Source organism: Podarcis pityusensis (genome assembly GCF_964106645.2).
Source record: "Podarcis pityusensis genome assembly, chromosome: 3".
NCBI classification, from domain to species: Eukaryota; Metazoa; Chordata; class Lepidosauria; order Squamata; family Lacertidae; genus Podarcis; species Podarcis pityusensis.
The window spans coordinates 10,605,533-10,632,909 of record NC_138026.1 but is presented as its reverse complement, the minus strand read 5'-3'; the positions used below and the strand labels follow the sequence as shown (position 1 = coordinate 10,632,909).

The window sequence follows — 27,377 nt, the reverse complement described above, 5'->3', positions numbered from 1 at the left end:
TTTTGTGCAAGGAGGGGAGGATGATAGACTTCCATCCATTGGCAGATCTTTGTACTTTATGGGATATCATCAGAGGAACTGGGAGTTGGCAAGAGGGGCAGTTGTTGGGAAGCGGGGAGTGGAAAAGCCCCTGTACACCACCACACAGGGCACTTGAGAGTCCCAGCTACTTATACACAAACATGGGCTTCATTTATTTTGAATACTTATTTCCTGCTTTATATTCCCCAAGGGTGACAGGCTTCAGGGACTCGGCTCCCCACCCACCCACCGTTTGGCGGTAGATAAGCAGAGCAAAGCGAAAGGAGTCTCTTACCAGTAAGAAATTTTAATGATCACAGCGAGAAAACAAAGAATCCATTCCTAGGGATGAAGGTGCTCCCAATTAAGGGTTCCACCCACTTCCCCCCTAGTCATCCACATCACTTCCGCGTCTGGCAACCTGATCTCGCAATCACTGTGCTTTCTGTACTGCCACCTTATCTGCTCTCCTTGACCAGCAAAAGTGAGTCTGTTAACCCTCACTCTTCCAGTGTTTCTTCTCCTAGCTCTTCCCCATCCAGTATTTCCCAGCTTCTGCCTTCTGAACTATGTCCCTCTGCAAACCATTGTTCCAAATCTATACTGTCCCACTGCTTCTGGGAAGATTCCGGATCCTGATCAGGGAGAGGGGGAGGGGGGTCTCCCACCATTTCTCCTCAATGCAGCCCTCCTCAGCACGGTCCCTGACAAAGGGTCTCTCAGAAAGGGACTTACAAAAACCCTCAGAATAAAAATTATATCTAAATCTGGTATTGATAACAGAAATCTCCCTGTGGCGCCCAGTTTCAGGAAGCATTTCCTGCCCTCAAACTTCGCCTTTCTTTTTATTACCACAAAATTCAGACTTGGATGTGAAAACCCCATTTAGATACTGTAGCACCCTAGATACTTAACAAAAACAGGAGAAAAATCGAAAAAGCGAGCTCCTAGAATTCATTTCATGGCAGCCTCTGATCATTGCCTAGAGAGAGAAGATGGTACAGGGCCAGGAAATCTGAACAGTACGTACTACCTTTAATCTTTCCAACAACGGTTTGTCTGAAACGGCTTCAAGGACCGATATGTTCGAATTCTGGGAGCTTGCGCGAAGCACTACTGCACTGCTGCATCCAGTCTGTTTTCCTGCTCGCATTGCCATCACGTGTTCGGAAAGCAGGTAGTCATGATCTTCATTCGGTATATCCAGCAGTATGAACACCAAGTCAAATCGCGACAATAAAGCGCTCCCCATTCTACAGGGAAAGAAAAACCCACAAGTACAGTGCATGTTCTTAAACACACACACACATACCCCTGGGTACACTCTTTCTATAGCACACCTGAAAACATAGTGTGAAGAATTCAAAATAATTTGAGGTCTCTTCAGCAGAAGAAATTCTATATGCAAGTTTACATCAATTTGAACATACCGTACTTTTCTGTGTATAAGACTAGGTGTTTTTACTGAAAAATTATGTTTAAAATAGAGGGTCGTCTTGTACATGGGTAGTGCCTAGGGGGAACGTGGGATTGGTTGATGCCACGAGCTGGAGATGGTATGTAGCGTGTTATTGGTGTCTGTGGCGAGGGGTGGGGTTGATTGGGCGTTGCTGCAGCAATTGGGTGGGCAATAGACTGTTTCAGCCAGCAAGGAGACAGACGTTAGGAGGCTGTTGCGACGCACGCGAGTGTTAGCGTTGGCCAGGCAGGTGAGTGATTTTCAATCACAACAATACAAATACAGTGGTACCTTGGGTTACATACGCTTCAGGTTACAGACTCCACTAACCCAGAAATAGTGCTTCAGGTTAAGAACTTTGCTTCAGGATGAGAACAGAAATCGTGCTCTGGCGGGGCGGCAGCAGTGGGAGGCCCCATTAGCTAAAGTGATGCTTCAGGTTAAGAACAGTTTCAGGTTAAGAACGGACCTCCGGAACGAATTAAGTACTTAACCCAAGGTACCACTGTACAACATGTAGGCTAATAGTTAGTAGAAAATATATAATAGAATAATGAATATCATTATTCTATATTTTCTACCAACTATTAGCCTACGTGTTGCGCTTGTATTGTTGTGAGGAGAGTGGTTTTTGGCAACCCTCCCCGCCCCCCCCATAAAAAATCTCAACAACTCTGGGCAATCTCCCCCATTTTCTTAATTTTTAGTCCCCCAAAATAGTCTTATACATGAGGGCGTGTTATACACGGAAAAGTAGCGTAATCTGTTTGCTTTTTGTTCAGAATTTTACAACATTCACGAAAAAAAGGGGGTGTGGGGAGGTGGGGAGAGTATTCACATTGAACATTTAAAAGGAGAAATAAGTAATTCCCTCCAGAAAGGTGACCTTTCGGACAAAATCTGTGAAGCAGACTTAAAAGTCATTTTTTAAATGAAAAAAATCCCCCCTTCTTTCTTTCTGATGCATGCATTTTAGAAGTACTTACTTTAAATTCTCAGATACTGTTTTGGCCTTGTTGTAGTGTCCCCCAACTGGATTTGCAGCCGCTATGATGGACGTCCTCGCTGGCAAACTGCAAACAATACCAGCTTTGGCGAGGCTGATGCTTTGCTGTTCCATAGCTTCCAGCAAGGCTTGGTGCTGGCTACCCATCTTATCAAACTCATCTATTCCACAAATGCCTGAAAAAGAAAATGACAAAAGGAGAGGTGTCATTCCCGTACTCTCATAAACTGGATAAGTGAAAGGCAGCAGAGAGTGAAGGCGATGCGCCAAAAACTTGTTTGAACCAGCACTTTCTACAACTGGAGCTATGCAATCTCTATTTGAATATGTGTGTTTAGAAAAAGCACGGCAATAGGTTCTGGCAAACTTTAGCATTTGCCATTGTCAGGGTCTGCAGGCATTGAAGTGGGCTGCACATATACAGTTATTCATGCCAACTCACCCATCAGATTATCAGTGCCAGAAGTAAAGCCAGTAGTGATCATCTACTTGAAAAGAAGGGGGACTTGATGCAGACTAGAGTGGTCCGATGCAGAAGAGGAAAAGGTTCCTGCCTGCATGACAAGCTATGCCTGATGAAATTCCCTCATTTTCAAAACTATAGAGAGTGGAGAAGACCTGGAGATGCAAAGAGGTAGAGGGAACGTTCTTCCATATGTGGTGGACTTGTAAAAGGGTAAAAGAGTATTGGGAAATGATCCATAATGAATCGGGGGGGGGGGGGGGAATGTTTAGAAGTAAAGGTAAAGGGACCCCTGACCATTAGGTCTAGTCGTGGCCGACTCTGGGGTTGCGGCGCTCATCTCGCTTTATTGGCCAAGGGAGCCGGCGTACAGTCATGTGGCCAGCATGAGTAAGCCGCTTCTGGCGAACCAGAGCAGCACACGGAAATGCCGTTTACTTTCCCGCAGGAGTGGTTCCTATTTATCTACTTGCACTTTGACGTGCTTTTGAACTGCTAGGTTGGCAGGAGCAGGGACCGAGCAACGGGAGCTCACCCCGTTGCGGGGATTCGAACCACCGACCTTCTGATCGGCAAGTTCTAGGCTCTGTGGTTTAACCCACAGCGCCACCTGAGTCCCTAAAAAGTACTTTAAAAGTACTTTCCCCCAAAAAACAGAGTCCTTTCTGTTGGGGATAATTAGGGCTGAAATTCCCAGGTGTAAAAAAAGGTTGTTTATGTATGCCCCTACTGTGACCTATGTTTTGTTAGCCCCAAAATGGAACACGAGCAAGGTCCCAAACAAAGAAGAATGGCAACTGAAGTTGACAGAATATGTACAACTTGCAGATTTAGCATACAGAATAAGAGAACAAGAAGAACATACGTTTAAAGCAGATTGGAAAACGTTTATTGAATATACGGGAAATAATTGTATATAGCTGGAAACACTGGCAACATTAAGATAAATTCAACAGTGTAAGTAAGTTTTGATGGATGTAATAATGGAATACTGAATGGTATTGTTTTTGTAAAATATGCAGGGATTTATTATGAACCATGGGATTAAACCAGGGATATAACCAGGGATTAAAATGAACCATGGAAAGAGAAGAAAGGAAGTCACTGATATCTTAAGGATGTAAAATGAGTATTTTAAATTGTAAAACAGAAAATTTAATAAAGTGTGTGTGTGTGAGTGTGAGTGAGTGAGAGAGAGAGAGAGAGAGATAGTGTAGACCTGTCCTCATTTGCAACTGGCCACCCTAATTCAGCCAATCACCATGGTACTGTAAGTATTCTGCCCACCCTGTGAGCTGGATCATCTTCCAGTAGAGTATCAAATACCCAGACGGAAAAGGTAGGGAAAGCAACTAACTTCCTACAAGATCACAAATGAGGAATGGACTAGTTATAGCCTTCTGTGTTGTAGTACCAAAGTCAATGTGAAAAAGTGCTTTGAAGGCTACAGCCACAGTTTTTATAAGATTTCTAGAACTAACAAGGTAAAGTACCATACCAGCTGAAGGGCTTATGCATCAGCTCAAAGTTTCCAGCTACAGAGAGGATCACTTCTATAGTACCTTGATCTCCAAGCACAAGGGCACCAGCTTCCAAGGAAAAATCTCCAGAAGAACTGTCTCTGGACAGAGTTACAGTCAGACCAGCTGCAGTTGTCGCATTGCCACACACATACACACCACGAGGTGCAATATTGCATACAGCCTAAGAAACAAATGGTAAAGGCTAGTTTTGCACACTATGAAAACTATACTATGCACACTATACTAAAAAGAACAACATCCCCACTGAAGAGTATACATCTTTTCCCTGCATTCAGATTGAAACAGCTGGTGCTAAAGTATACTTTTAAAAAACACTTTGGATGTCGGTAAGAAACAACAACAAATAAACACTATTTATTAATAAATGAATATACTTGCAACATCTGACTCTTCCCCAGTCCTGGATCTCCAACCACCAGAAGATGAGGGTCTCCTCGAATAGGAATCCGATTTTTATCATCCATATACTTTTGACAGCCTCCAAACAATGCCAACACTAAGCCAGCTTTCACAATCTGTTAAATGGAAGCATGATACATAAAGCATTGGAATGGATTAGCTCAAGGCAGCGGCACATAGTCCACATGTGGTCTGTTCATACCTCATACCTTGAGAATCCCAGCATGAAGAGGTGTAGGCACAATGGCAAAATACTAAGTACACGCAGGTCCTGCTCTTAAAATGCTCATTATCCAAAATTTTATCTGAACACAAAGAATTATACCCAAACCTCGCTACACAAACGGCTGATTCAGGTAACTGAACAGCCGGAGTTTGTCCACTTCCTTACTTGTTTTGAGTTTTGCTGGTAGGCAGCAGACATTTTGGGCAGAAACCATGGAGGGAGGCAAGGAAATCAAGCAAATCAGGGACCAGGAGAGCTCAGACTAATCAGTTCTTCCTTTGTCTTTTGCTGGTTGGCTTAAGCAGTTCTGGGCAGAAAGTATGGAGGAAAGGAGGGAGAGTAGACTAGAAACACAGACTAGAAATGTCACTATTAGAAACAATGGAAATTGTCAGCTCATTATGTAAAAACTTGCCTAACAAACAATTTCCTGGGAATAAATGGTGTTCAAAAAGCAGGACCTGCGTGTATCAGAAACAAGGCAATGAAAAGATTCATTGTTTTAAACTCACATGAAATCTATTTATTGAAGATAGAAACAAGAAACTTCTATAAAAATAACTACAAACACTTCCACCGTAGCATAACAACTGAAAAGTGAAAACATACATTTTTAAAAATGAAAAGGCAGCCAATGTACAATTTGTTGGGGGGCTTCAAAACAGGCCTAGACCATATGAGTAAACATGGGATTTATTTTTTGTAATGCTACCATAACTGACTGAATCCTACAAGGGGCAGGGAAACAAAAGAACAAAGAACATCCCAATATTATATTCCAAGTTACTCATTCTGGATTGCCAACCAGTTGACAAAAACTAGGTTACGGGGGCGGATGGGGGACGGACGTGGGACGTTTTCCAGTGAGCATTTAGAACAGCCATCAGAATTTTTCCATTGGGATGCACTTACCTCATGACCGTAGATAGTAGGACAAAGAGAACTAGAAGGAAGAGAAAAACCAAATTAACACATAATTTAAAACAAGTACCCAGGGCAGTGCATGTTCTGTGTCAATAACCTCCCCCCCCCCAAGTGTTTTGCTAAAAGAATATAGATTTCATAGCATAAACTGAATTCTACATACATGGTGCTATTTAAGCAAATCTGCATGCACAGTTCACAGTTTATTCTGCTCCTAGCAGTCATGGAGAGGGGCAAGGTGCTCTGTAGGGCACTGAGTTACTAGCCATACTGTCAGGGAACTGACATCGGAGCTAGAGGTGGAGGGAAGGCTCTCAAATGATGCTGGAGAAGGGCCCAGCAGGGAGAGAGGCAGCTCCGCAGATGGGGAAGCCAATCAGCGCTACACCAGGGATAAGGAGGGGCTGATGGGTGAATCGGCAAGAGGGCTCCAGGACTCTTCACCGGACACCAGCGGGGAGAGTACTGGTCCCCCGCTACCCACGCCCACCCTGCGCAGAAGACTTCCGCGCAGAGAGAGTAGGAGGAGACTGGGTGTCAAACAACTTTTATGTTGGAAAAGATTTAAGAAACGCCCACTGACGGATTCTGCTAGCGACTGAGGCAGCCACGAAGTGAAGGGCTGCCCAGACTGAAAGGTTTACCAAGGCAACAAAGCCTGGAGAGGCGGCAACTTACGCACAAGCAACCCATACTCATTATACATACCCACCTGCTTTGGGCTCTAATTAAAAGGTAAAGGAACCCTGGACAGTTAAGTCCAGTCAAAGGCAACTATGGGGTTGCAGTGCTCATCTTGCTTTCAGGCAGAGGGAACCAATGATTGCCCACAGACAGCTTTCCGGGTCATGTGGCCAGCATGACTAAACTGCTTCTGGCACAATGGAACACCGTGACGGAAGCCAGAGCGCACAGAAACGCCGTTTACCTTTCCGCTGCAACGATACCTATTTATCTACTTGCACTGGTGTGCTTTCGAACCGCTATGTTGGCAGGAGCTGGGACAGAGCAACGGGAGCTCACCCCTTCGCATGGACTTGAACTACCAACCTCGCGATCAGCAAGCACGAAAGGCTCAGTGGTTTAGGCCACAGCGCCACCAGCGTCCACTTCCTGTAAGTAGAGAGGCCCTGTAATAGATGGATTGCCTACTTGCCAGCTCTTTGTCTTGCCTGCTGCTTCTCTGTCTGCATGCTGCTGCCCATTTCGGTGAGATGACCACTACACTCATACTTCTGCTGACCACCTCACTAAGAGAAGAACATACAGGGCCCACCATAAGCTCCCAACTAAGCCCACCGCACTGAGAAAGAGATTGTGCTGACATGAGAAAGAGATTGTGCTGAAGCTATTGGCAGCTTCCGCAAGAGAAATAAATATTCTACCCACATTCTACTGCCTGCCTGAGTGGAAGAGGAATGAAGAGGAATGAATGCCTCTCCCCACAAGATGATGGTCCCTGCCTGAAGGACAACGGCTGCCCACTGTGGCCCATGCTAGCCACCTGAGGGAGAAAAACTGGCCACTGTGATCTCATGCTGACACTGCCTATTTCACAGACTGGCCACTGTGTTCTCACACGGATGTGTCCAACCAGAAGGAGAGACACAGGCCATTGTGATGTCATGCTGATGCTGAAGGAGAGAAACTGGCCAATGTACCAGCCCACAACTGCTGTTCACCTGAATAACAAGGAGACACTGCCTGGCACGCCAACACATTGCTCACCATCTTCATGAGAATTAGGTCCTTTGCACCTTGGACCAAACTGGGGTTTCTTAACTTGCTTTTACTCTCCTGTTCCTGCATATTAGGTTCCCTTACCAGAGGTCTACAATAACAAGGTAATGAATCAACCCCATTTATTTGTAAAAGGCAGGTAAAGATAAAAGGTAAAGGACCCCTGGACGGTTAAGTCCAGTCAAAGGCGACTATGGAGTTGTGGCGCTCATCTCTCTTTCAGGCCGAGGGAGCCAGCGTTTGTCCGCAGACAACTTTCCAGGCCACGTGGCCAGCAGAACTAAACTGCTTCTGGCGCAATGGAACACCATGACGGAAACCAGAGCTCACGGAAATGCCATTTACCTTCCCACCACAGCGGTACCTATTTATCTACTTGCACAGGCGTGCTTTCAAACTGCTAGGTTGGCAGGAGCTGGGACAGAGCAACGGGAGCTCACAATGTCAGGGATTCGAACCGCCGACCTTCTGATTGGCAAGCCCAAGAGGCTCGGTGATTTAGACCACAGTGCCACCCTAACCCAGCTTCTAATTTACAAGCATTGCCTACACATTTTCAAATTTCTTCCTGCATCTATAACAGCTGGTAACAAAAAAAGGACATTTTTAAAGAATGCTGAGATTTTTAGATCTCAATGATTACATCAATTTCCTTACACAGAATTATGAAATTCACACTGCCCTGGTAATAGCTTGATAGCAATTATAGAAATAGAAAGGATGCTTGGGCTTTCTTACCAAGTCTCACAACCACAGTACCACTCCTACGCGAGCATCGAAACCTACAATGATCCTGCCAAAGTTCAGCACTTTAAGACCCATTAACTAACTTTTACTCAGAGGAGACCTTTTGAAATTAGTGGACTTAACTTACACATGTACATGTTCATTAATTTAAATGTGTCTACCCTGGTTAAAACTTCATTGAATACTACCCATTGATTTCAATCACTATATCTCTTCTGTTGAGATCAAGGTAAGTTAATATCAGAAGTGTTTTAGCATTGGAAAGTGTATTTACGGACACTTATCAATGTGTACTAGTTACACAAACAGTACCTGCACTCAGTGTCTCCCCTACCAAAGCATCTGATAGCTCAGAACAATGTCCTAGACTCCGAGGAGCGTAGAATGAGCATTTTAGATTCCTCTTCTAATAGCCCCCCCCCCAAAGAAATCCTGTACAATCTGCTTCATGTCCTAAACTTAGCAGTCAGCCATCTAGTTCCAGATAAGTAGAATGTAGAACAGAACAAGTTGTTCCAACTTGGACCAAATTGTGTTTCAATGATTATTTTAAAAGGAGATTCTTCTGTAGAAAAGCAGATTTATGCACACACTTTCTTCTTTCCTTACATTAAATGAATTAAGGGGTCTGGAAGGGAAAAAACTGAAGAGAAGAGGGCGTCATGAGTGGATCGTCTGGGATTGTTGAAACAAGATAATATGCAAAGTCTAATATCCACAATATATATATAACAGGGACGCGGGTAGAACAGGGACGCGGGTGGAACTGGGACGCGGGTGGCGCTGTGGGTAAAACCTCAGTGCCTAGGACTTGCCGATCGTATGGTCGGCGGTTCGAATCCCCGCGGCGGGGCAAGTTCCCGTCGTTCGGTCCCAGCTCCTGCCCACCCAGCAGTTTGAAAGCACCCTTAAGTGCAAGTAGATAAATAGGTACCGCTTTATAGCGGGAAGGTAAACGGCGTTTCCGTGTGCTGCGCTGGTGCTGGCTCGCCAGAGCAGCTTTGTCACGCTGGCCACCTGACCCGGAAGTGTCTCCAGACAGCGCTGGCCCCCGGCCTCTTAAGTGAGATGGGCGCACAACCCTAGAGTCGGACACGACTGGCCCGTACGGGCAGGGGTACCTTTACCTTTACCTTTAATATCCACAATGACATGCAAGAAGTGACATACTTGACAATGAGCTTAAACAGGTTCTCTTCTGCTTGTATTTCCCGGACAGCATAAAGATCTTTAAGTGAAAACTCCATGCCGGCTTGGTGGTTTATTCCATGTTCATAGTCCTTGACTTTCTGTCCTTTAGTGTTGCTGATAGAGTTTGCTTCGATGTATAACAGGAAGACACATTTATCATTTTTATTTCTAGATGTGCCTGTTAAAATATCACAGCAACAATCACATTATTCTCTCTATATGGGGATATTACAGTTAAAAAAAAAAAAACTAGTTTCAAACACAGGGTGATAATTCCTGAATCCAATATATATACAAGAACTATAACACTTTCAATATACAGTGGTATATACCTCGAGTTAAGTACTTAATTCATTCCGGAGGTCTGTTCTTATCCTGAAGCAAAGTTCTTAACCCGTGGTACTATTTCTGGGTTAGCGGAGTCTGTAACCTGAAGCGTATGTAACCTGAAGCGTATGTAACCCGAGGTACCACTGTACTGACCAAAATCGTTTTTGAAATCTCACCACGATAACGATCTTGACCTGGCAATATGCAGCAATATATCACTCCTCACATGAGGGCAGCCAGTTTCAAGGCACTGCCGATATCGTACAATGATCTCAGCGATAACGCTGCTGTTCAAAGCTGCCTTTCCTCACACTAAGGGAGGCGAGGGCAGCTGATCGCCCTCACTTCAAGGCACCGCGAAGCAGCTTTTCTCAGACAGCAGGAAAGTAGTAGCAGCCACGGTGGATGCGGATCTTCGCTGGCTGCCCCCACAGACAGTGGCTTGATGCACACACCCCCATCCCCTCCCACTAAAATCATGCGGTGGAGGTGACTCTGCTTCCTCTCCTCCTCTCTCCCATCCGATCTCTACAGCTGCTCCTTCCCTCATCCCCACGCTTGATCTCCAATTTCAGACATCGGGATCTATCAGATTACAGTGGTACCTCGGTTTACGAACTTAATCCGTCCGGAAGTCCGTTCTTAAACCAAAGTTGTTCTTAAACCGAGGCGTGCTTTCCCTAATGAGGCCTCCCGCCGCCGGTGCCCTTCCACTATTCGGATTCCATTCTTAGACCGAGGTAAAGTCTGCAAACCGGGACACTACTTCCGGTTTTGCGGAGTTTGTAAACCGAATCGTTCGTAAACAGGGCTGTTCTTAAACCGAGGTCCCACTGTATTGCAATGTTTAGTTGCCGATATATCACGATGTTGAAAACCATATATCACTCAGCCCTAGTCTGTTTTCTAGTACAGTGGTACCTCAGGTTACAGATGCTTCAGGTTACAGACGCTTCAGGTTACAGACTCCGCTAACCCATAAATAGTACCCCGGGTTAAGAACGTTGCTTCAGGATGAGAACAGAAACCATGCTCCGGCGGCGCGGCAGCAGCAGGAGGCCCCATTAGCTAAAGTGGTGCTTCAGGTTAAGAACAGTTTCAGGTTAATAACGGACCTCCAGAACGAATTAAGTTCTTAACCCGAGGTACCACTGTATACCTAAAATCCTTTGCTTATTAGGGGCTACCCCACATTATGTTCGAAAATTTACTTTGCGGAGGTAACTACCATAGAGCTATCAAAATTTTCAAATATAGGGGGTCCGTGGCTTGGGTTTTGAAAAATAGGGGGTCCTCACTAATTGAGACCCACTGCACTACACTATTGCAGCTCTCCCTAAGATAATTTCTTACTACATTAAATTCACGTGCGTAGATACCATTGTCAGTTAGTTGGATTACTTTGGTCGCCTCCCCTCACTCTGCCAAAAACAGAGAAAACTTGCACAAATGTCAACATACAAAAGCTATGGCCAGTTATGGCGTACCTTCCTCAGTGTTTGACACTTTGACAATGCCTGTGACGGTAATCACATCTCCCGGAACGCAGCTGTCTACCAGGTCCTGTGCCAGTTCACATTCTATTGTTCGAGGAATTCTTCCGGCTTCTCGCTGATCATCGGACATGAGCTCTTGAATCCTAGAATTATGTTATAATACTTTTGTATCTGTGATATTTGTCAGGGGCTGGACTGAAGACGAATGGTGGGGGCCGTCCCCTGTTCTCCTGAGCCTTCCCAAGAACAGGAGGACAGTATAGATTTAGAACAGTGGTTTGCAGAAGGGCATATTTCAGAGGCTGCAGAGGGCAGAAGCTGGGAAATATTGAAAGAGGAACAGCAGGAAGATTAAGAAGAAGCACTAGGGAAGAGACAGCTGACAGACTCAATGCCCTTGGAAAGCATTCCTGACCCCTCCACACACACCCCGAACCAGGCGGGCATTATGCGTAGTAGAAGAGAGAGCTCAGAAACAGAAAGCTCAGATTAATCGGCGTGGGGGTGACAAGGAATAGAGATGATGTGGGGGATGGGACTTTACTTGGAGCAACACCATCATGGCATAAAGACTACATTCCTTTGTCTCCCTCTATGAATACTGAATAAATTCCATGGTAAGGACTCTTCGTGTTATCTGCTTTTTGGCTGCCACTGGGGGAGGGATAGGATTCCCTGAGCCTTGACAGATTACAGTAAAGATAGTCAAAATTTACACCACCTAAAGCAAAGAAAATATGCTAAACGGTTATGGGGGATGAGTATCAGTAAGGAAGAACAAACTAGGCTATTTACAAATCACTAACATCCCAATTTGCAATGGTAAGGTATTAACCATGCTCATTTGGGGGCCTGCGGATCCTGGGAACCCCCAGCCTCGCTCAAACACTTTCAGTTTCAGTCCCCACCACCAGCAGGACATCAATACCCAGGAAGCCTTCCACAGACATATCAGGGGGCCTCTATTAGCATAAGAGTGGGCCAGGGCTCCCTGTCCCCCAGCAGAGCAGCGCTTCCTAGGGTCTCTCAGCTGAACAAATAACAGCTTTAGGACTGCAGCCTTCATTTGTGAATGGCTTTTTATTCAGCACAACTTAAAAAGAAGAAGAGGAGGCATATTACAATGAAATTATTTGATTCCCTTGGAAGAACATGGCCATTTCCTCTTACATGTCAACTTTTAATAAATATATGCAAACCTTTAATTGCAATCTGTATCATAGGCACACGGGAACACACACACACACACACACACACACACATCCAAAATATCATAGATTCAAAAAGAACACAAAGCAAACCAAAATATACTTACTTAATAGACTGCCAGTCCACAGTAACTGTATAAGGAGAACTTCTGTCAGGAGTGAATGATCGTCCACGACATTCAGGCAAAGGACACTAAAAAATGCATGTTCAAGTTTAGCACAAAAAAAGTTTATATTACAGTACTTAAACAAAAAATCTTGTGGCACTTCAAAAACTAAAAAAATTATTATGGAATAAGCTTTGGTGGACCAGAGTCCACTTCATCAGTTGCACTTCATCTACTCTACCAAAACTTATGCCACAATATTTTTATTAACCTTAAAGGTGGCACAAGATTCATCATTTTTGCTGCAAGAAACTTAACATGGCTGCCACCCTGGAAACTATAATACTTGACGTTATCCCATTTGTTTTGGAGGCGCAGAAAGCTCATCCACGCTAAATCTCAGAGGCTTCTGCTTGCATAAATCCTTCTTTGGCAAACAATGCTCTGAAGATAAATAATGCTTTAGTTTACCGTATTTTTTGCTCTATAGGACGCACTTTTTCCCCTCCAAAAATTGAGGGGAAATGTGTGTGCGTCCTATGGAGCGAATGCAGGCTCCTTGGCTTCAGCGATAGCAACATTAAGCCTCCGAAGCGCAGAGGGAGCACTCCCTCCGTGTTCCAAAGGCTTCGTGTTGCTTTCGCTGAAGCCTGGAGAGTGAGGCGTCGGTGTGCACCGACCCCTCTCGCTCTCCAGGCTTCAGGGATAGCCACACGCAGCCCCTCCGGCAGGGAGAGGCTGCACGTGGCTATGGCATCTTTAGCCCCGCGCAGCTTCTCCCAGGAGGGAGAGGTTGCGTGGGGCTAAAGAGGAAGCCAAAGCAGCCAGTGGGATCCATCCCGCTGGCTGTCTTGGCTTGTGCCATAGCTGCGCGCAACCCCTCTGGCAGGGAGAGGCTGCACGGGGCTATGGCTTCTTTAGCCTCGCGCAGCTCCTCCCGGGAGGGAGAGATTGCGTGGGGCTAAAGAGAAAGCCAAAGCAGCCAGCGGGATCCATCCTGCTGGCTGCCTTGGCTTGTACCATAGCCGCGCGCAACCCCTCTGGCAGGGAGAGGTTGCGCGCATCCTGTATGCTGCTCTTTGGGGCTGGGGGGGAAATAAGATTATTTTTCTTGATTTCCCCCCCAAAAACTGGGTGCGCCCTATGGTCCGGTGCGCCCTATGGAGCGGAAAAATACGGTAATTTATGGACCATGTCTATAAACTGGCAGTAAACCAGAAGACATGACAGGCTTATTTTCAGCAATTCAGCCTAGTTTTTCCCGATGTTAACCCATTTCCCTTTATTGCCTGATGTTTTAAAGTCCCAGCAGTCTAATAATAAACAGTGACTAAAAAAAAAAAAGGTTTTAAAGTGTTCATTACCTTTGTAGGAAGAGTATATTTGCCATCAGGTAAAGGGAAACTCTGAGTATTTCCACAGGCACTGCATATAAATGCCATCTTGGTGCAGACAGGCCTAATGTTACTGACACGCACCACAGTCCCACGCAAAGCCACAAATTTCCCATAGCAATTGGCTCGAATATTCCTAAGCTGAGTAAGTGGGTCATAGTTGTACACTCTAAAATAAAACAATACGGAAAATTAGATGACTGTCAGGGAAAATCAATCATGTTAAATTCTACAGAGCTACTATGCACACCTACTTGGAACTAACTACAGTGGTACCTCGGGTTACAGACGCTTCAGGTTACAGACGCTTCAGGTTACAGACTCCACTAACCCAGAAATAGTGCTTCAGGTTAAGAACTTTGCTTCAGGATGAGAACAGAAATCGTGTTCCGGTGGCGCGGCGGCAGCGAGAAGCCCCATTAGCTAAAGTGGTGCTTCAGGTTAAGAACAGTTTCAGGTTAAGAACAGACTTCTGGAACGAATTAAGTACTTAACCCGAGGTACCACTGTACTACTTACCACAAAGGGATTTTCTTCAGAGAAAACATGCATAGGATCAGACTGAAAATCTCAGTCTGGTAGTGGGGCGGGTTAGAATCAACAAGCTATTCATCATAATTTGTGCCATTGATTTTGATGGAACTTAAGACTAATTTCCCCAATATCTGGGAAATGCATTGCTTCGCAAATAACATGTGACATGTGGAGTTTGAGCCTTTCAAGAAAACTTGTTCTTTTTAAAGCAATAGCTACCTTGCATGAATATATGGGACATTAATTATGGGTTCTTCATCAATGGACAGTCCTTCTTGTTCCTGAAGTTGTGCTGCATGTTTTTCAAGATCTTTGCTTAGCACCTGTAACATAAAAAAATACTCAGGAAGCCTCGACCATCATATAAAGATGCTGATAACACTGAACAGTATTTTCCAACCAGTGCAAAAAAATCACAAAGGTTTCAAGAATCAAAACTCTGCATTCTTAATTGTCATTTTACACACACACCCCTTTTCTTAAATATCATTTTCTGATCCTTTTGTTAGGCACAATATTGGCTCTGAGAGTAGTTTTGTTTAATCCAAGTAAGAGGCTTGCTTGCTTATTTACTTTATTTATTTACAAGGATCTCAGGGTGATTCACAATATAAAAACACGAGATGAAAGCAGAAGTAAATAGCTGAAAGAGAAACAACAAAATAATAACCCACCTCCCACAAACACATTTAAAAGGCTGTAGAATATTAACTATCCAAAGGCTTGGTTGATGGGGAACATTTTTACCTGGCACCTAAAGATAAGGAAGGCACCAGTTGAACCTCCTTGGGAGAGCATTCTACAAACAGGGAGCCCCTGCAGAAAAGGCCTGTTCTCATGTTGCCATCCTCCGGACCTGTCATGGAGGAGGCACACAAAGAAGGGCCTCAGATTACAGTGGTACCTCGGGTTACATAAACTTCAGGTTACAGACTCCGCTAACTCAGAAATAGTACCTCGGGTTAAGAACTTTGCTTCAGGATGAGAACAGAAATTGTGCTCTGGGGGCGTGGCGGCAGCGGGAGGCTCCATTAGCTAAAATGATGCTTCAGGTTAAGGACAGTTTCAGGTTAAGAACGGACCTCCAGAACGAATTAAGTACTTAACCTGAGGTACCACGGTATAAACAAAGGGTCCAGGTCGGCTTATATGGAGAGAGGTGGTCCTTGAGGTACAGTCATACCTCATGTTATGTTTGCTTCATGTTACGTTTTTTTCAGGTTGCGTCCTGCGGTGACCCGGAAGTACCAGAAAGGGTTACTTCTGGGTTTTGCCGCTCGCGCATGCACACAAGCGCTAAATCGTGCCATGCACTTGCGCAGATACGGCACTTCAGGTTGTGGAACGGATCCTGTTCACAACCAGAGGTACCACTGTATTGCGGTCCTAAGTCATTTTATGTCAAACATGCATAAAATCCAAGTTATAACACAAAAATAGACCTCAGACCCCTGAAACCAAAAGGTGAGGTGTCTTATGATTTCATAAGCTTCGTATTTCAAAGAAACAGCCAAGTTAGAAAATAAAAAACTCGTTAGCTGTTTATTTCTTTGAAAACACTCCAGCGCAGTCACAAAAAAATAAGTTTCTTTCTGCTGGCTCACAGAGAAAAGTATTTGGTTATCAAAATATAAAAGAGTCATGCAGAGGGAAGTTCCCAGGCTGGTTCTATGAGAAATTTAGAAGTATGGGTTTCTCTTCCTTTCACACACACTTGTTAAAAAAGAACCTTAAATGACACTTTTTGCCTCTTACTCCCACCAAACAGTATATGCATTCAAGTCTGTGAATGATTTAACATTCAAAATTTTACTGCTCACCATGTGCTAGACGTATTTACCTGATGTATAGCTAGGCCCATGCAGTCCAATATCTTTTGTGGCATATCTCTTAATTCAGAAGCAAAATCAGGCATTGATTCCATTAATTCTGTATCATGTGCCAGCTCTTTATAATCCACAAGAATACTTCCTTTTCTTTCTATTTCATCCTATAGAAGAGAACTGTGTGAATTTGTCGCAGTATTTTCAAAGGCTTGTCTGAATTGTTTTCAGAAAGACCACCAACACGGGATATGAGTGAGGGGTGTGAGAGCAAGAGGTTTAGCACATAAAGATCCTGTCAGAACAAGGAAGCAGACAAGAAGTTGTTCAGCTCCCCTCCAATCCTGAAACTGTATTGATTGCTAATAAAGTTTGCTAATTGACTGCACGCATATTAATAATAATTGATAGAAGCCTCACTTTGTGCCCACCAAGGCCTTCATGACACATAATAAAATCATAAATGCATCCTTAAAATATACATTTGAACACTATAAAACTTAGTAAGGACTCAGTCAGCAGCAAGGATCCAGACAGACCACAACCTCCACATCTGACAGCACAGGGTTTTACATATCTTCTAAAGGCCACTGCAGAACTTGTTCAGAAAGTCATCACCATGGAAAATATTACTACTTGTGGTTGTGATGGAAGCCTCAGAAGGGAAAGGTATCCAAAACAAGGTATCATTTAGAAACTTGGACTACTGCAATGCGCTCTACATGGGGCTACCTTTGAAGGTGACCTGGAAACTACAACTAATCCAGAATGCGGCAGCTAGACTGGTGATTGGGAGTGGCCTCCGAGACCTCATAACACTGGTCTTAAAAGACCTACAATGGCTCCCAGTATGTTTTCGAGCACAATTCAAAGTGCTGGTGCTGACCTTTAAATCCCTGAACTGCCTCGGCCCAGTATACCTGAAGGAGCATCTCCAGCCCTATCGTTCAGCCCAGACACTGAGGTCCAGCTCCGAGGGCCTTCTGGCAGTTCCCTCCCTATGAGAAGTGAGGTTACAGGGAACCAGGCAGAGGGCCTTCTCGGCAGTGGCACCTGCCCTGTGGAACATCCTCCCTTCAGATGTCAGGGAAATAAACAACTATCTGACTTTTAGAAGACATCTGAAGGCAGCCTTGTTTAGGGAAGCTTTTAATGTTTGATGTATTTATTGTGTTTTTAATATTCTATTGGGAGCCGCCAAGAGTGGCTGGAGAAACCCAGCCAGATGGGCGGGATATAAATAATAAATTATCATTATCATTATTATTACAAATTATAAGATATGGAGGGTGGGGGTAAGAGATAAGGAATAAGAAAGAGATCGCATTATGAAGACTTACCTTATCATAAAGCTCTATTCGAGACACAAAAAATTTCTCAAATGCTTCAATCTTCTGAACAAAAGGGGAGTTGTCATCATATGCTGAATTGGACAATTTTCATTAGTTATTTAACATTTGTGCTGCAGCTTTTAAACATCTTGCTTAGAATTCAAAAACACAATTTCTCTATTAGAAATTACATTTCCTCAAATGCCATCCTAAAAAAACTGTGCACAAACCAGCTCATTCTTTCTGGATTTTCTTCATAGTACACAAACATATGCTTAGTTTAAATGACAAGGAAGCTGTTGAGCAAGTAGCATTCATGAGGGAAATGGAAAATATCTGGTCACACTGGAACCACCATATAAAAAAGGGTTGTTTGCATATTGACTTACTGAACACAGCTCACATAAACCATTTATTTATATAGCACCATAAACATTCATAGTGCTTTACATACAAAGTGACAAGATGATAAACTACTAGCAAATATGTACAAGTAAGCTCATTAACTTCAAATTGTCCTTTTTGCGTAGGCATGTATTTTATAACATACAGTATCAAGGATTTGGCTTCATCAGGCATTGAGTTAAAGAGGAGAATTAAATACAAGCCAAAATGTTATTCTATTCTCAAGCCATCAAGTCAGTTCTGTATATATCTACAGAAAAAGCTTACCTTCAGAGAAATATAGTTTCCAGCCTCTGTAAGTAGGAATCTGATCCAGAGTCATCTGAATGAACTGAGGCAGAGCTGAAAAGCATTTCCCAAGAAAGTTAGTGATATTAGTCAATTTTCAGTTCTCAATTTTTCATAGATATATCTGCCTACATATGCTGCTTTTAACTGATGTCTGCAATATATTACTGTATAATATCATTTTCATTAAATATTTAAATATATAGCAATATAGAAAGATCCACAAAAATGCAATAGCAAAAGGTAAATACACAAAACAAGAACAATCATTACAAATGTCCCTGTTCTGTCCACAGGGTCATATTTACCATATGACATTTATGCCTTCTTTCCTAGCATACCCTGTGGAATAAGAAACTGGCTCTGCCTGTAATATTTCATAATGTTTTATGCAGTTTTATTGTTTAAAGGCTCACTGGACTCCCCTTACGAAGGCAGGACAGGCTATAAATTCATAAATTCAAAGTAATAAATAAAATACAGTTTAGAACTAAAGTTATTTTTTAAAAGATAACAGTTGCTCATACAGTACACAGAGGCAACATTTGCAAGGGGTTCAGATTTTAAAACTTCCCTTAAGACCACGATATGGCAACCCCAAGCTCCAGGCCTTGCATTTTGTTATCACAGGACACATTTTCTTTATGCTATCCTTCCAACCACCAACACCTTCCTTTAAAAAATAATAATACAAAAGCAAATCATGTTGTGGAATTAACATACCAGACTCTGACTTCCCAGCACTTTTCCCTTCTCCTCTCTGTCCACATCCTTTTCCTCTCCCTTGCCATGCTCCTCTTCCTCGCCATCTCTGAAAGCCACCTCTTCCTCGCCCAGAACCTTTTCCTCTGGGTTCACTGCTCATCTCAGCACTCTTAAGGGACCTGAAACCAGAGTTAAACCAAAGGACGTTGCTTTCAATTCATGTGTGGCAAGTAACATTACACCTTGCAAGTAATCCATATATGAAATGAAATGATGACCACTTCTTGTAGGTAAAACACTTGGAGTGAGCTAGCATGGAAATCTAATGATCCAATGCACAGTGAGTAGAGAAGACACTTAGGTTGCAATCCTATGCAAATGTCAGAGTAAGTCCCATTGAACATAAGGAAATTTTCTTTTGAATCAATATACATTAATTACAAAATAGGCACCACTACCTATTGAAGACATTTTCATTTATGAAGGTGCAACCTATGGAACAATTATATATCTGAAAAAAAATGCTTTTTTTAAAGAGTTTGTTTATATGATTATTGTTTGAAAGAATCTGCATTTTAGCCTGTTTCTGTGCTGAGCATCACTTTGAAGGCATTAAGCTGTGAAGCAGCCTATACATTTGTTTAAAAATAATGATAATAAATACTTAGCAGCAAAGGGATTTTAAAAAGACACTCCACAGATAACAGCAGTACTGTACACTGGATAGGATACCTTGCATCCCTGAGCCACAAATGCTCTCATTTGAGCCAGAGTTAGACATTATGCAATTCTCAAGCATGGCCAGCCTATAATGTGGCCTACACCCATTCAGACTACAGGTACTACATGTTCATAAAATCATAGAGTTGAAAGGGACCTCTGGGGTCATCTAGTCCAACCCTCTTTAACCAATAACAACTACCATCATCTCTTCTCATAGAAATCTAGCATGTCAGGGAGATATGCCTCATTTTCATTACCAACACCCTCACCCAGGGCCGGATTTAGGTTTGATGAGGCCCTAAGCTACTGAAGGTAATGGGGCCCTTTATATGTCCAGCTGTCCTTTGTCAGGAACAAACTGTCGCTGTTTTTTGTGTTAAATATATGTTATATGGTAATTTATGGACCTAATAGGTATCTAAAGCCATTTGCACATAACAAAATATGCATTTTATCAAAGTAATTATAATTCTAGAAAGTCCGTTTCAGATCGTATGCTTTTCAAATAGTTTAATTGCAACCTGAGAGATTTCTTTACACTCTCTATATATGTTTCTTCTGTTCTTCTGTCTTCCCTTTACTTTTGTGGTAGCGTTGTTCCCCCTCCGCTATTTTTACTCTTTATTTTGCTTTGGGTTTACTCACTCCGCGAGGGGGTTTTTCCCCCTCCTGAGTTCCCCGTTTTTCTCCTTGTCTTATTTCCCTTTGTGTTTTGTTGCTGCTGCTACCACTTTACGTTTATTTTGATATAGAAATAGAGATTTACCGTCTTAAGATTGGTTTCCAGGAGGAAAAATCAAAACTGGAAACAGAATTGTTAGATCCTAAAACTAAGAATTTGTCAAGAATGTATAATTTGCTGCTGAAATGGAATACACAGGATGAAACGGTTAAATCTGTTATGATTAAATGGGCACAAGATTTTGGACATAACATTATGTTTGCTGACTGGGAACAGTTATGGACCACAGGTTTGAAATTTACGGCTTGTAATGCCGTAAGAGAAAATATAATGAAAATGATCTACAGGTGGTACTTAACCCCAGTCAAGCTAGCAAAAATCTATCATTTGCCCGATAATAAATGTTGGAAATGTAGAGAAAATGAAGGTACATTTTTTCACCTTTGGTGGACGTGCCCAAAGATTAAGGCCTTCTGGGAAATGATATATAATGAATTTAAAAAGGTATTGAAATACACTTTTCTGAAGAAACCAGAGGCCTTTCTCCTGGGCATGGTTGGCCAATTGGTGCGAAGGGAGGATAGAACTTTCTTTATGTATGCGACAGCAGCAGCAAGAATACTCATTGGGAAGTACTGGAAGACACAAGAATTGCCCACCCGAGAAGAATGGCAGATGAAAGTGATGGACTATATGGAACTGGCTGAGATGACCGGCAGAATTCGAGACCAAGGAGAAGGGTCGATGGAAGAAGACTGGAAAAAAATTAAAATATATTTTCAAAAATACTGCAATATAAAAGAATGTTAGAAAGCGGTTGGAAAAAGAATATTAGGTCGTTTTGGCAGATATGATATAACGGACTAAGTAAAAATGAGGTATGGAAATTGATGAAGTAGAGGAGGATTAATTACATTATTTTAATTTTAAAATACGTAAATGAAAAGAAGGTTAGAAGGATCTGCTGGAAATACGATTTGAACTAGAATACAAAGTTGGGAGGTGAGAGGAGGTCATGGAAATAAGTAAAGGGAAAAAGGCTAAGTAAAGGTTTAATCTGTTTTTTTGTCTTATTTCAATTCAATGCATTTTTATATTTTTTGTTAAGTCTTTTTTATATTCTATTTTATTGTCTTTTTGTTATTTGTTCATTTTATGTTTTGTTATGGTTAAAGTTCTTTCTGTATTTTGTATGGTTTTTCTCTTTCTTTTTTGTAACCTTAAATTTGGAATAAATATCTTTTTAAAAAAAGAGAGAGATTTTACCGTCTTGTCACTGCTTCAGTGATGTCTATATGGTAATTTATGGACCTAATAGGTATCTAAAGTCATTTGCACATAACGAAACATGTATTTTATCAAAGTAATTGTTGAACTGAAATACAATTAAGAAGTATATTAATAGTGAATTTTGGGGGGGGGGTCTAAAAGAGTGGGGCCCTGAGCTATAGCTTGTTTCGCTTATACATAAATCCGGCACTGCCCACACCCACCTGCCGCCTGGTGTGGGGCAACCCCAGAGCTGAAAGCAGCAGCTGCTCACCAAACCCCTTTCCACTCGTTCTTCCCTCAAGCAGCTTCCGCTCTTCGAATTTTGGCGCGCGCTTGACGCGTCACCTTCGTCGCCAGGCCGTCCGAAGACCAATGAAAGGCGCGCGCGCGCTCCGGTTTCTACGTCACCCAACGCGCCGGGCTTTTAGAAAGCCCATGAAAGGCGGCTGCCCGGTTGCTATGGGAACCGCCTCCCTTTCCCTTAAAGGCGTCAACAAAAGGGAGACGGCTTCTGCGCCTGCGCGTCGCCAAAGGGAGAGAAGCCTTTAACTTGGCGGGGAAGGGGGAACGAGGCAGAGGTTGGGCTCCCGGTTCCCCGCGCGCAGCTTGATTTCAGACGCCTCTGCCCCATAGGAAACGACACGGAGGGAGGTCCAGGGCTGGAGCCGAGCTGCGTCTGGGCAGCAGCCTTTCTTGCCTCCTCTCACCCCCCTGGGAAATGGGGCGAGGAGAACAGTAGGGGGAGGGGAGCCTGCAGAAGCAAAGAGATGGGGGACTGGCTGCTCTTTTCTTAAGTCCTAGTCCTGTTTGGCGTGGTTCGTTTTACTTCGCTTAAAAAAGAAAATCCAAATTGTGTTTTTTTTTTTTATTAAAAATAAATGTTTATTAGGGTTTAACATACAAAATAGGTATAATAAACAATGTAGCATATGTCTTAACATAGTTTCACATCTTCTTTGGACTCCCTCACATCTCCCGCTCCCACTTTCATCGTTATAACTTTTTGCCAGCAATTTATCATCTTGTTTGCATTCTTATGTCCCATCTATTTATTTATAATCTTGTAATTCTCGAAAAAAATTATATTTTCTCAATCTCACTTATCATCTTGAATCATCTAATTTAGTGGTGCTCAATTATTTATGATCTAGCATCCTGCTTAACATTCACTCAATTTACAGTATTTTTGTAGATAAATCTTGAATTTCTTCCAGTCCTCCTCCATCCTCTCCTCTCCCAGGTCACGGATTCTGCCGGTCATCTCAGCCAATTCCATATAGTCTATCAGTTGCATCTGCCATTCTTCCAGTGTGGGTAGATCTTGAGCTTTCCAGTGCTTTGCAAGAAGTATCCTTGCTGCTGTTGTTGCGTACATAAAAAAAGGAAGAAAATCCAAATTGAATGGGTTGCCATGGGTTCAACCTTTTACAAAACAGGGTTTCTTGGCTAGTGAAATAAAAAAATTAAGAAGGTCTTTTTTATATATATATATATATATTATAATAATAATAATAATAATAATAATAATAATATCTTTATTGTCATTGCCCCCTTCGGGGACAACGAAATTACTTGACTGCTCCATAAAAACACTAATTAATCAATACAGTATAATACAGCAAGGGAGATTAGATGACTTTCAAAGTCCGGGCTTCCCATTCAGGGCCGAGATTGCTCTGGAGAAGAAGCTGTTCTTAAGACGGCTCGTTCTTGTCTTCATCGTCCTGTATCTCCGTCCCGACGGCAAGAGCTCGAAGAGACAGTGACCAGGATGCGATGGATCTTTTACTATGTCCAGTGCCTTCCTATGGCACCTTGTGGCATAAATCTGCTCTAAGGTGGAGAGTGGGCAGCCAACAATGCTCTCTGCTGCCTTAACAACCCTGCACAACCCCATCCTGTCCTGGGCAGTACAGCTTCCGTACCACACACATAAGCCATAAGTGAGCACGCTCTAAATGTTCATAACTGCATATACAGTGGTACCTCTGGTTATGTACTTAATTCATTCCGGAGGTCCGTTCTTAACCTGAAACTGTTCTTAACCAGCTTAACTGAAGCACCACTTTAGCTAATGGGGCCTCCTGCTGCCGCTGGAGCACGATTTCTGTTCTTATCCTGAAGCATTATTTCTGGGTTAGCAGAGTCTGTAACCTGAAGCATATGTAACCCAGGAAATCGGGCAAGGGGAACGGTAGGGGGAGGGCAGACGGCAGAAGCAAAGAGATGGGGGACTTGCTGCTCTTAAGTCCTATTCCTATTTGGTGTGGTTCGTTGTACTTTGCTTAAAAAAGAAAACCCAAATTGCACGGTTTGCAAGAAATGGGTTGCACTGGCGTTGGCGGGACATTTTAAAAATGTGTGCGTGCCCGTGCCCCGTGTACCGCATGCCATGGAGACAACATTTTACAACACAGGGTTTCTTGGCTAGATTTAGGAAGGGTCATCACACTTTTTCAGCAGATGGCCGGTCTGCTGTCCCTCAGACCTGGGGGGCGGGGCGGGCTATATTTTGAAAAAAAAATAATGAACGAATTCCTATGCCCCACAAATATTTTTAAAAAATAAAAATATTAGGGATTTCAACATACCAATTTATCAAAAATACATTATCCACATTCCTCCCCCCTTTTTCCCTTCCCCCCCTAAAAAAGAAAAAACCCACCCTCCAACTCCCCCACCCCAGACTTCCCTCAGCTCCTCTTGGTTTCTCAGCACATGTTATTCTCTGCATGTTATAAAATTGCAAAGATCCTCAATTTATCTATATGTTACCAATAAAAAAATTGTGTTTATTCAAAACCTGCCAAGGAGTCCAGTTCATTTTGTTACTTCTTTAAATACTTCGTAAAAGGTTCCCATTCTTCTTTAAAGTCACAGTTATCCTTGTCACATAGTTTATGTGTCAATTTCACCAATTCTGCATAGTCCATCAATTTCTCTTGCCACAGTTCTTTAGTCGGGATTTCCTCATTCTTCCATCCTTGTGCTATTAAGACTCTTGCCGCCATTGTCGAATACATGAAAATGTTTTTTAATTTCCTTGGCAGGTCTTTTCCTGCAATTCCTAACAAAAAGGCTTCAGGCTTTTTTACAAACGTTAGTTGGAACATTTTCTTCAACTCATTGTATATCATTTCCCAAACATTTTTAATTTTACTACAATCCACCCGCCCTGTGGAACGCCCTCCCACCAGATGTCAAAGAGAAAAACAACTACCAAACTTTTAGAAGACATCTGAAGGCAGCCCTGTTTAGGGAAGCTTTTAATGTTTAATAGGTTATTGTATTTTAGTGTTTTATTGGAAGCCGCCCAGAGTGGCTGGGGAAACCCAGCCAGATGGGCGGGGTATAAATAATAAAGTAATAATAATAATAATAATAATAATAATATCACAAAGAGTTGGACACGACTAAACAACAACAAAAGAGCAACTACAAAATAAAAGAGCTAAGTGCCGTTCAGGCGTACACCCCATAGCTGTCAACTGTCCCTTATTTGGCAGGAAACTCCCTTATCCCAGCGCCGTGTCCCGCTGCTGTCCCGGATTGATGATGTCCCTTAAATTTCCTTTTTTTAAAAAAAAATGATATTTATTGAGATCTTTTTTTTTTAATTACAGAAAAAAAAGGAAACAAGACAAAAAAAGGAAAAGAAAAAGTAAAACCATCATTCTTCAATTCTCCACTTTCAATACCTTCTTTCGTTGACCTCCTCCTCCTCCCTTTTCCTGTATCCTGATTTATAATAATCACAGCAAATCCTTTCCATAATTCATAATATTCTGTCCTCACATTACCTTAATCTATTTTCATCTTATCTTATATATATATAAAAAAAATTTAGAACTTAAATCTTAATTTTTACCAACTTCTCCTAACCATAACATTCTTACCTAATTCTTTAGACATTTTTATAAGAGCCAAATAATTTCATTTCAACATTTTCCTAACATTCATCAATTTTATAAAACAGTCCTAATGATAAAAATAGAAGCTTAAGCAATCCAATCTTCATCCAGCGTCCCTTCCTCCTGGTCCCGGGTTTTGTCAGTCCTTTTTGTCCTGTTAATCTAGCACATTAACCTGGCAATCTTATATCCGAAGCCCTCAAGTCTCTTCCATGTCCCTTCCGCAGCTCTTCTTCATATTTTCCTTTTATTCGTGGGAACTCCAGCTCATGGGAACTCCAGCTGATGATGTCCCTTAAATTTCCCAGGTCTCATGCTTGCCCGGCTCGGGAGGGAAGCAGCGGCTTGGGGTCCTCCGCCTTGAGAGAGCGAGAGAGTGTGCCTCTCCCTTTCCCCCCTCAGGGGTCCGTTGTGAGGAGACGGGTGGCAGCGGGCGGGCGGGCAGCCCCTCTCTTGCGAGACTTCCTCCACGCTGTCAGGGGAAGCCGGAGGCAGCAGCGGCTGCGGCGGCTGAGGAGGTGGCCTGAGGGAGGAGGAAGAGGAGGGGATGGAGAGGGATGCAGAAGGGCGGTGCTTCAGCGGCCGCAGCGGCGCCGCAACCGCCTCATGCCGGGCTTGCGGGCGGCGTGGGCGAGAGTCACTCTCCCTCCCTGCCTCTCTCTTGGGCGGGGAAGGGCGATGGAACTCCTTGCCCCAGGACAACAGCAGCCCCAACGTGCTGCTTAGCATACCCTCCAACCAGTGCAGCATCTTAATGTAGTGATTTCCCCCTCTGCATCCCTTTCATGACTCTATTTTTATACAGTGGTGCCTCGCAAGACGAAATTAATCCGTTCCGCGAGTCTCTTCATCTTGCGGTTTTTTCGTCTTGCGAAGCACGGCTATTAGCGGCTTAGCGGCTATTAACGGCTCAGCTGCTTTAAGAAAAAGGAAACAAACTCGCAAGAACTCGCAAGACGTTTTGTCTTGCGAAGCAAGCCCATAGGGAAATTCGTCTTGCGGAACGACTCAAAAAACGGAAAACTCTTTCGTTTTGCGCGTTTTTTGTCTTGCGAGGCATTCGTCTTGCGAGGTACCACTGTAAATCATTTGTCCATCCATAGTTCAAATTTTTACTGCACGTTTTCTGTCAATCCTACCAATGTATGTAACTCTTTACAATAGCTTTTCCAATAAATTATAAACTTTCCCCATTCTTTATTAAAGAGGTCCTCTTCCTGGTTTCTAATTCTGCCTGTAAGCTTTGCCATCTCGACGTCGTACATCAGTTTTGTCTGCCCCTCTTCTTTGGTCGGAGTTGTAGACCCTTAGGATCATCTCGTCCAACCCCCTGCAAAACACAGTCAGTGGCAGCAAAAGCAGCCTGGCTCCATCAGTGCTGGATTCATGTATAAGCTAAGCAAAATCCCTTATTTTGGCTGCTGGTCCCTTCTTTTCGAGGCTGCTGG

The 27,377-nt window shown here is 43.1% G+C and overlaps 1 protein-coding gene across 1 annotated transcript in view; it reads right to left on the bottom strand.

Moving 5' to 3' along the window:
• Positions 1 to 22,296, bottom strand: part of MCM8 (minichromosome maintenance 8 homologous recombination repair factor) — a 40,332-nt gene extending 18,036 nt beyond the window's left edge. The window contains 15 exon segments of the mRNA XM_080999445.1: positions 1,055 to 1,274; positions 2,467 to 2,662; positions 4,512 to 4,653; positions 4,868 to 5,008; positions 6,031 to 6,061; positions 9,700 to 9,898; positions 11,538 to 11,689; positions 12,862 to 12,947; positions 14,226 to 14,424; positions 15,009 to 15,112; positions 16,630 to 16,779; positions 17,953 to 18,035; positions 18,616 to 18,690; positions 19,360 to 19,520; positions 22,240 to 22,296. Of these exon segments, the coding sequence (XP_080855571.1) occupies positions 1,055 to 1,274; positions 2,467 to 2,662; positions 4,512 to 4,653; positions 4,868 to 5,008; positions 6,031 to 6,061; positions 9,700 to 9,898; positions 11,538 to 11,689; positions 12,862 to 12,947; positions 14,226 to 14,424; positions 15,009 to 15,112; positions 16,630 to 16,779; positions 17,953 to 18,035; positions 18,616 to 18,690; positions 19,360 to 19,501 (1,920 nt within the window). The 5' untranslated portion in view covers positions 19,502 to 19,520; positions 22,240 to 22,296.
• Between the last annotated feature and the right edge of the window lie 5,081 nt (positions 22,297 to 27,377).